We start from the raw sequence: 10,949 nt of genomic DNA, 5'->3' as shown, positions 1-10,949 counted from the left end.
GGATGGACAGACTTCTTCTCTCTCTGTCTCATTTTTTCGTAAGAGTGACCTGCCCATGGATAACGTCAAGCAGCAGGAACGAACAGCTCTGCCATAAAATAATATATTTTAACTGTTATTGTTTTCTTTTTAATATCATGAGATTTTTTCCCCATTCATCTGTGTATTGGTGACGTGAAATCGGAGTTTTTGTGCGGTGGATTCGGTAGGAGAGTGCTACAAGGTCCATTTGTGCGTCGACCTGTGTTCGTGGCTGTACTTCAGCCATTGTACCGGCAGCCTCTTTAGGAGCGGTGCTCTTCTACCAGAATATTACACGCCACGATTGACACGAAGCCGAAATCAGTATTTACTTTGTTCTTCGTGTATTAACCTTTCTTTTCTTCTTCTTTTTTCCCCAAACCCTTTTGGAGGTTTTTTGGGGGTTTTTGTTGTTTTTTCTTCCAAATTTCACCCACATTTTTACCCTCATTTGCCCAGTTTCTCCCAACCCTCCATTCATCCACATCTCCCACCCCTTCTAACCGATAATACTCAGATGTATTCATAAATACTTTAACAAAATGTCTTCAATCACCGATATGTGTGACGGGACATTAAACAAAATTCCTCCCTCTTTTTTTTTTCCTACCTGCAACGGGCGACATGGGTCGTTCAGCAGTGCAGTCGGGCCTGGCATCACCGCTGATGGTGGGGTCTGTCTGGTAGTCGTTCCTGCGCTGTCTGCTCAAGCGCCACCTGGTGGGCCGTCTGCCTTTGGCGCCTGCTGCCTGAATTGAGCCCTGTACCGAAGAGTTGCAGCCCATGTTGTCTACTGGTCTCTGTTGACTGACCCTTTGTTGATTAACCCGCTGCTGACGAGTATACTCCCCAGTGAAAGGCTGCCACCTCACTGAGATGAGACAGAAGCTCACGGATCAGGACGTCAGTCACACCATCAGATTTCTTTCCATCTCTTCGGAGTGCATTACATTTTTTTTTACGGCAACATCAGTTCCACCATCGATCAGTGCATAAAACGTGGTAACTGCACTTCAAACTCACACCACACTAAACTAATTCCCCGCCAAGGTTCAGCGCTCAATGTGTTAACTCTTTCCATACGAACGGCGAAAGAGACGACGTTAACAGCGTTTCACTCCAATTACCATCATCAAAATATTGCAAGCGGAAGGCTCTTATACTGAAGACGTGAATGTTGACAAAGAATACCACAATTCTGACGACAGAAGCTAAAGGTTGGGTCATTCAGACACCCACTGGACATCCGAGGAGTCTGTGTAGAGGAGAAGAGAGGACTGGCCGTACTGAGTGAGTTAAGCTAGTTGCTTGAGATTAGTCAGTGTAACAAAAACAACAACAAAAATTCTCGTCACATGGCTGATATTGTAGTCCTTGGTGATGTTTCGGAGTAGCTGATTTGATTCCGACAGAGTGTGGGTATTAAGAAATGGGGTATGGTGTGGGTGAGCTGGAACTGGGGGGTAGGTGGGGGAGGGGTGGCAGGGTACTGGTGGTGTTGAACTGTGGCGACGTGTTCGCATCCACCAGGTTGTTGTTGTGTAACAAGCAGCTGTTTCTGTTGTCTTTATCAGTTTCTTAAATCACATGTTTCAAATTTAAAGTGATTTTTTTAAAACATAAATCACATCAAACTCAAGTACACACTCACACAAACGTTGTAAAACCGTTTGTTTCCTAAACGTAGGCTGAAAAGAAAAAGGAGTTGGTGATGATGATGATGATGACTGATGTTGGTAAATTCACAAATATGTCCTGAAAGTCAAACAATAACTGACGGGGGGAAGGGTTTTTTTTTATGAACAACAGATCATCAGGAACTGCGTCACACACGTGTCCTTAAAAACACTCCGACCAAAATGGCAACACGATTTGAGCTGTTGAATAGGAGACAGACGTGGACACAATTATGAAGGTATAGAATAACACAAATCCAAAGGACATGAACACAATATGACGGTGAAGAGGAACTCAAAACCAAATCACAGCTCAAAGCATCCTACTGTCCTACGCCTACTCGAATGAAGTCATTGTTGACACAAGGAAGACACTGCATCCTGCCATGTCTATCGCCTCTTTTGTGTTTTACATCTTGTCAGCTTGTGTGTGTGTGTGTGTGTGTGTGTGTGTGTGTGTGTGTGTGTGTGTGTGTGTGTGTGTGTGTGTGTGTGTGTGTGTGTGTGTGTGTGTGTGTGTGTGTGTGTGTGTGTATGTTTGTGTGCGAACAGCTGCTTGGGATTGTGTCCAGCATGTGAAAAAAAAAAATGTCTGGTTCTTTTCTGGGAAAATTCAGGTTTTCTTCCCCCGTACATTAAAGAGTCATACAGTAAGACGTTCAAGGTGGGGTTTATTCTCCCTCTCTCTCTCTCTCTGTGTGTGTGTGTGTGTGTGTGTGTGTGTGTGTGTGTGTGTGTGTGTGTTCATGCATGCGCGCGCGATTGTGCGATTTCGTACGTGTGTATATGCGTTTTGTCTGAATTTATTCGTTTTTTATTGTCTTATTGTTCTGCATAGTTGAAGGGTGTGTTTTTGGTTGATTCTTGGCTTTTGTCTTATTAATCATGAGTTTCCGTCATTAAAACGCCGATTTGAGTTCAGTGGGGGTGGATACAAATTATGTGAAATAAATATGTAGTAATACAATGTAATGATTAGCAACTCATTCTCTCTCTCTCTCTCCTCTCTCTCTCTCTGTGAATGAAAGTATCTTTGTTGTATTAAGTACAATATGAAGATGATTATATCATTTTTATGTAGAAGTGAGTGTGTGATGTTTGTAAATCGAATTGATTTTATTTTAATTTAGATCAGTGTGGTCCCAGTATTTACCCACCGAAAGATCTCTTGGTGGTACGAGTTTTAAAAGTTTGGATTTCTGACCTAGGAAAACATAATGATGTCAGAAATAAAACATTCTTTTTTTTTCCAGCATGAATCTTTAAAACTCTGGAAATCAGCTAGAAACAATAATTAGGAAGCAAGCTTCTGTTGTCACACTAAAAGTTTACTTGTTTTTTGTTTGTTTTGTTTTTAGTTTGTTAGGAAGTAGTTGTTATTAAACCCCAATATTGCAACAAATACGATGAAAACACAAACAATGAGATCAATCTGATGTATCATGTCAAGTGCATTTAATTTGCGTTGCTCAAGGAAATATATCACGGAAATATCAATTTTTTTTTTCTTCGATCGATTCAACCATACACTGAAAATTGTGAACGTGATGATGATGATGATGATGATATTGATGTGTGTGTGTGTGTGTGTGTGTGTGTGTGTGTGTGTGTGTGTAGTGGTTTGGGAACAAAAGAACGCAAAATAGCCGCCAACACCCCCATTCTATTACACACACACACACACACACACACACACACACACACACACACACGCACGTATACGCCCTCACAAACAAGTATACGCGCAAAGTACGGATTAATATATGAATGCGCTCACTTCCCCTCCCACTTACATACACATACACTGAAACAGGATATACACACATACAGAAAATTTTACACAAATCAGCATATCCGGCAGGACGATAATTGTAATTGAGGTTTAGTTGCTCCGTTATACTGTCGGCATATTTTATTGACGTGTCACAAGTTGTTATAATTAACAATGTTCCTCAAATCTGACAAAGCTGAAAACGTGAAAAACAGATAGAATAGAATAGAATAAGATAGAATAGAATAGAATATGTCTTTATTACCAAGTGTATCGGGGTCACGAGGAATATTGGGGGTTGGGGGTGGGGGGGGCGGGGGGGGGGTTAGTACATAACGAGATACGAACATAAATCGAAAATCATACACAAACACAGATACAGTAGAAATTAGGATACATACAAGTGCATATCAATATAAAAACTTGTGCATACTCACAACTGCACACACACACACGCACACACACACACACACACACACACACACACACATGCACGCACGCACACACACACAAACTCTCTCACACACACACACACACACACACGTTTCAACAGAAGCTGCATATTACATGTGGATGGGGCTGATGACTAGATCCTCAGGTAGATGGTTGAACTACAAAGCGTACTGCTCAATGGGGCCAAGATGACAATGTCGCTGCAGTGAGGATGCGAACGGATCATTCCTGATGACAAAATCTCACTGCGTTCCCAAATTCATCAGAGAGAAACGAAAAGGGAGAACGTTTAGTTCTTCGGGTGTACAAACCTAAAAATCACTCCTTTTGTTGTTGTTGTTTTTTTCCAGTCTGTCTGATTTTCTTACTCACATCCTTCCAAACATCAGCTAAAAACATTCCTTTTCCAAGCAGTCTTTACAGAAAAATAAGGCACTCCATTCTGAGTGTACATACTATGGATCCACAACTATTTCTTCCATGTGTGTGTGTGTGTGTGTGTGTGTGTGTGTGTGTGTGTGTGCACGTGAGAGTAGACACAGAGAGAGAGAGAATCCCGAAAACCACACAGGGGAGCTAAATCATAAAGCAACGTATACAATTGCTTGCAATAGGTAGCCTCCCTTCTTGCGAACTGAACTCGTGTCCTTTTTGTGTAGTAGTATTATTATCATTATTACTATTATCATTATTATTATTATCCATTCTTTTCCGTGATGTGTGATCACATACTGCTCATAAAATGATGAACAGATATACTTACATGTGTACACTAATCAAACAGTGCTGAGTGGTACTGTCTCAGTTAAACTGAAGCAACTTTTCTCGACTTAAATTTCGCAAAGCTGAACGATTTGAAGCGAAAATCTGTATTATAAACATTCCCACTTCCGCCGACGAAAAGAAAGCGATACAATGAAAATGACCTAATACAAGTACGAATATTTCATTCAGTAAAAGGCTACGTCCCTTCACGAAGAGGGCAAAGTGTACAGACGTTTAACACTGACACACACTAAATATCAAGTTTAGGTGTACAGACGTTTAATATTGACACACACTAAATATCAACTTTAGGTGTACAGGCGTTTAACATTGACACACACTAAATACCAAGTTTAGGTGTACAGACGTTTAATATTGACACACACTAAATATCAAGTTTAGGTGTACAGACGTTTAACATTGACACACACTGAATATCAAGTTTAGGTGTACAGATGTTTAACACTGACACACACTAAATATCAAGTTTAGGTGTACAGACGTTTAATACTGACACACACTAAATATCAAGTTTAGGTGTACAGACGTTTAACACTGACACACACTAAATACTAAGTTTAGGTGTACAGACGTTTAACATTGACACACACTGAAATATCAAGTTTAGGTTTACAGACGTTTAACACTGACACACACTAAATATCAAGTTTAGGTGTACAGACGTTTAACATTGACACACACTAAATATCAAGTTTAGGTGTACAGACGTTTAACATTGACACACACTGAATATCAAGTTTAGGTGTACAGACGTTTAACACTGACACACACTAAATACCAAGTTTAGGTGTACAGACGTTTAACATTGACACACACTAAATATCAAGTTTAGGTGTACAGACGTTTAACATTGACACACACTGAATATCAAGTTTAGGTGTACAGACGTTTAAAACTGACACACACTAAATATCAAGTTTAGGTGTACAGACGTTTAACACTGACACACACTAAATATCAAGTTTAGGTTTACAGATGTTTAACATTGACACACACTAAATATCAAGTTTAGGTGTACAGACGTTTAACACTGACACACACTAAATATCAAGTTTAGGAGTACAAATGTTTAACATTGACACACACTAAATATCAACGTTTATGTGTACAGACGTTTAACACTGACACACACTAAATATCAAGTTTAGGTGTACAGACGTTTAACATTGACACACACTAAATATCAAGTTTAGGTGTACAGACGTTTAACACTGACACACACTAAATATCAAGTTTAGGTGTACAAACGTTTAACATTGACACACACTAAATACCAAGTTTCACAATGTACATCATGCATTGATCAACCGCAGACTATGCAACGGATCTTAAATGCTTTGTATGATTAGATGGCAAGCAGTTTCATGACAGTTTCCAGTGCGCATACCAAAGCAAAGAAAACCTTCACGCAGATGGATTTCTCGGGAATGAACTTAAACTAAGATAATTCAGGGCAATGTAATAAGGACTGAATTTCAGTTCATTCTCTTAGAAAATAATAATAATAATAATAAAAAGAAGATAGAGAGAGAAATGGGGACTAAGATCATTGAATCGTTTTCTGTAACGAGAAGGAGAGAAAGAGTAAGTTCCTCTTTTTTTTTTTTTTTCAAGGAAAGGGCTTATAAAACATACTGCTAGGCCTTGAAATGAAGGTATGATGATAAGTCATGAGTGAGAGACAGAGACAGAGAGAGAGAGAGAGAGAGAGAGGACAAGACATAATTGTTTATTTCCGAGGATGCAGATAAGAACTTACGTGATTTTTTTTTCACACAACACGATACCAATGACACAAGGCACGAGTATGATATTCATAACATTCATATTCACAACATGTCTCGTGTATAGACATATGAAGACTGATAGAAATAAACAGAGCAATAACGAGAGTACATAACAATACATAATAATAATAATAATAATAATAATGGTACTTATATAGCGCTGAGTCTTGTGCATAGACAAATCTAAGCGCTTTCGCACCAGTCATTCTCACGCACGCATAACTCTAAAAACTGGAGAAACTAAAGACAAGGAAGAGGCAGGAAAGGGAGGCTATTTTGGGAAGAGGTGGGTTTTAAGGCCAGACTTGAAAGAGCTGAGTGTGAAGACTTGACGAAGCGAAAGAGGAAGTTCATTCCAATTGCAAGGTCCAGAGACAGAAAAAGAACGGCGGCCAACAGTCGAGAGTTTGAATCTGGGTATGAGTAAATGGAGTGGATCCGAAGCTGATCGTACTGAGCGAGATGGAGTGTAGAGGAAGCGACGGGTTTAGAAGAGCCAGAGAACGGGGAGGAAGCAGAAAGAAACTGAGAGGTCGGGAGAGGGGATGACGGGGGTGTGTGGGGTGGGGGATGTCGAGATGAACGAAGACTTTTTTTTCTGGGATGAGAGAGAGAGAGACAGAGAAAGAGACAGAGACAGAGACACAGACAGATTGTGGCGACGACAAACAGAGACGGACCATGCAATGCAAAAAGACACAAAACTCAAAAATTCACAGAACAACACTGACAAGCGCACACAACATTACTGCATGGGGAAATCTTCATGTGTGCCAAATTCTCAGTTCACACCCCCCGGCACTCTCTCTCTCTCTCTCTCTTTCTCTCTGTCTGCCTGCCTTTCTCTCTCTCTGTCAGTCCCTCTCTGTCTTTCTCTCTCTCTCTGTCCCTCCCTCCCTCCCCCCCTCTCTCTCTGTCAGTCACACACTGTCTTTCTCTCTCTCTCTCTCTCCACCTTTCTCCATCACACCATAATTTCTTCATCATTCATGTGTGTCGAGCAATGCTTTAAAATAGTTCAATTAAAGGAAAATGAATTAAAACAACGGACAACACTTCAGCCAATGAATTCTTCCCCTATGTATCCAACGCACGCATGTATGTACACATACATAATTATACGCACGCTCTCCTCAGTATCACGTGGATGTACAGGTGGGGTAAAACTACTTATGCGTGGAATGCAGGTACCTGTCAGAAAGATTTGGCCAACAACGTACTGTAAAGGAAACAGTGTATGTGTTTTGGTGGCTGGGCTGGCTGGCTGGGTTCACACACAGGCCAACGGCCACAAAAACAGGATTGTTCCTAGCTCGAGTTGTTCACAATCTCTCAGCTGAGTTCATTCAGTGCACAGCTAACGTGCGGATGAAGCTGGATGATGCTCTGACGGAGGTACGACTCAAACCCACATCTTGTGGTATTATGGGTCAGTATGGTCCAACCTGATCCCTACGATGTCTTCAATTTGCTATTCTATCCGTTTATTTTATTTGGCTTGTATGCCAGCTACAAGACCTAGAGAAAAAAAAAAAAGAATGGGAGGAAAACCCTGAAAACCTGAAACAACTTTTCAAGACAATCATTTCGCTCACTCTGGGAAGAATTTATCGGGAATGGCCAGACGCAGAAGTGAAGCTAATCATAGTATAAAACAATAAAGAAGAGGGCATCATCATATACACAGATGACTCCAATCCGGCTGGGGATTCACTACTGAGCACCCCCAAAAGCGGAGTATGGCTGCCTACATGGCGGGGTAAAAAAACGGTCATACACGTAAAAGCCCACTCGCGTATATACGAGTGAACGTGGGAGTTGCAGCCCACGAACAAAGAAGAAGAGGAAGAACTACTGATCAAAAGGGGAAAACAATCGGGGAAAAGAATGCCGCATACAAAGTCACAACCTCCAACCTGACTATGAAAGTTGAAGCTGTGACACATGCTCTCCAGTGGCTGCCATCTATTCATACGCCTGTAAATCAACATGCCGTGATTCTGAGTGACTCAATGAACCTCATACAAAAAAGACTGAAAGTTGAATTGGAAGCCCAGAGTGGCATGAGGTAATACGCAACTTTCATATTCAAAAACGTACATGGTCATACTGCCCGGGACATGCATGTGTAATGGGAAATGAGCGAGCTGACAGGCTTGCTGGTAAAGCAACAACGAGCAGTCGACATCTGGGAAAATCAGGAAACCCTAAGAAAAGTAAAAGAGCACCTCAAAAACCATATACAAGGCCACCACACCATTGATCGCCTCACAGAAAGAAAGATAGAGAGAGAGTGGCCGAAAGTCTAGCATAAAAGGTAGAGCACAATAATTTGCAAATCAAACGAACATTGGCATCATTTCCAAGCCAACATTGTGCAATTTTCTTCAAAACGGATTCTCTCTGGGCTTTCCCAGATACAGTTCACTGAGTTAGTCGAAAAGTAGCATTCGAGATCTCTTTCCACACCTACTGCGCCAAATCGGTGGCTGTGTGTGTGTGTGCGTGTGTGTGTGTGTGTGTGTTTGTGTGTGTGTGGAGAACTCTGTGCGTGTGCTAGTGCATGTGTGTGTGCATTTGTGTTCGTTCTTTAGTTGGAGTGCATTTGTGTGTGTGTGTGTGTGTGTGTGTGTGTATGTGTATGTGTGTGAACACGCACACACACACACACACACACACACACACACTGTGGGAGCTGCGATATGTAGGCTTGTGCGTACGTATGTATGTGTGTGTATTGGCGGTGGGGTAGGTGAGTGTATGTCTGTATTGTGGGTATTGTGGGAACTACGAATTATTATATGAATGTGCATGTGTTCATATGTGTATATGTGGGGGGTGGAGGAGGGGATATGGGCGTGCGCGCGCATGTGTGTGTGTGTGTGTGTGTGTGTGTGTGTGTGTACCGTGGATGCTATTTACGTAGGAATGTGTGCGTGTGTGTGTGTGTGTGATGGACGGGGCTGGTAAGGTGAGAGATGGGGAATGCGCGCGCGCGCGTGTATGTGTATGTGTGTGTGTGTGTGTGTGTGTGTGCAGTACGTACGTGCGTGCGTATGTGTGAGAGAGAGACAGAAAGACACCGTCACATGTGTCAAAGTTAAATGCCTCATGTTGAGGTCTCCGGCTTGACATTTCTGACGTCACAGACATGAACTCATCGCTAAGGCAGCTGGGTGAGCATAATCATTTCGAAACACAGATTCCACCCCCCTGCCCCCTCCCCCCTGAGAAACAAGATTTCGTTCCATTCTACGAAATCTTTCCAAATTTAAAAGATTTGTCTATATCATTTCATTTCATGTTTCCATTCAACGAAATCTTTCCAGTACTAAAATTATTGTTTATTCTATTTCATGTTACCAATCAACGAAATCTTTCCAATATTGAAATTATTGTTTATCTTAACTAAATTAATTTCAGTTTATTTTAAAATATTTTTTTATGGAAAAGCTTTGCCGGTGACATTGCGCGATAGCATGGATCACTTCCATGAAAATGCAAACAAGGAAAGTAAACATTGTAATACGAGCATGGAACCATCGATATGCCATGAGTCATGCAAGTTACTCTGTGTAATATTCTTATTCGTGAACTGAGTATGAATGATGAATGTGTGAGGAGTGTTAAAACAACGGCGGATATTACGTAATGTAAGCCTGTGTGTAATATTGTGAAGCGGAGAATCAGCGTGACCTGCCGAGGACAGTTTGTTCCATATTACTGCCGGGGGCCAAGATAGGGGAAAGGCCGCTGAACTGGTGACTGTTTGTTTCTTTAAGGAATTGCCAGTACTGGTTCTAATCAGCTGCCGATCGTAAAAATCCAGGAGTACAGAACGAACGAACGACCGAAATTTTCTTTTACGAGGGTAAAGGAGTGAGCACAGAGTACTTGTTTATATCCGGCCCTCTGGGGCAAAAATTTTAATTGGGAGAGAAAAAAAGAAGAAGAAAAAAGCGAGAGTCAAATTCACAACAGCAACATCAAAATTACATAAGCATGTACAAACATGAGCATAGATACTTATGTACAATACAATAACTATGAATAAATAATAACACGGACAATAGGGATGGGGCGTGGTGTTGAGCAGAAGGAAGAATGGACAAGGGGAAGAGAAAAGAAGGCAAGGGAGGCTGACTGAACAGACAGATATAGTGAGAGTAACAGTGGAGACAGACACAGAGAGACTGACAGGGGAGGGGAGAGGTATGAATATATTGAAAATCTATACATGTTTGTTGTTTATAACCGATATGTGTCACATAATCACGTGTTTTTCAATAAATGTGCACGATATATGTTTTTAAAGATAGGGATGCTTTTTATAGTGTTTACATTGAGACAGGATAATGTTTCATTCCTTAAACAGCCTCCTGAATAAGATAGACTATATTTTAAAAGATTGATCAATGGAAGTGGTACCATAACTTTATAAACATGACGGTGAGT

The 10,949-nt window shown here is 41.1% G+C and overlaps 1 protein-coding gene across 3 annotated transcripts in view; it reads right to left on the bottom strand.

Moving 5' to 3' along the window:
- LOC143280424 (tyrosine-protein kinase Src-2-like) overlaps positions 1 to 1,949 on the bottom strand; it is a 26,488-nt gene extending 24,539 nt beyond the window's left edge. For all 3 annotated transcript variants that reach the window (XM_076585061.1, XM_076585062.1, XM_076585063.1), the window contains exon 1: positions 632 to 1,949. In XM_076585061.1, the coding sequence (XP_076441176.1) occupies positions 632 to 806 (175 nt within the window). In that variant the 5' untranslated portion in view covers positions 807 to 1,949. The remainder of the gene's footprint in view (positions 1 to 631) is intronic.
- Between the last annotated feature and the right edge of the window lie 9,000 nt (positions 1,950 to 10,949).

The sequence above is a fragment of the Babylonia areolata genome, chromosome 3 (genome assembly GCF_041734735.1).
Source record: "Babylonia areolata isolate BAREFJ2019XMU chromosome 3, ASM4173473v1, whole genome shotgun sequence".
Taxonomy (NCBI): domain Eukaryota; kingdom Metazoa; phylum Mollusca; class Gastropoda; order Neogastropoda; family Buccinidae; genus Babylonia; species Babylonia areolata.
Note: the sequence above shows the minus strand (reverse complement) of the source record. Positions and strands in the feature narration are given on the sequence as shown.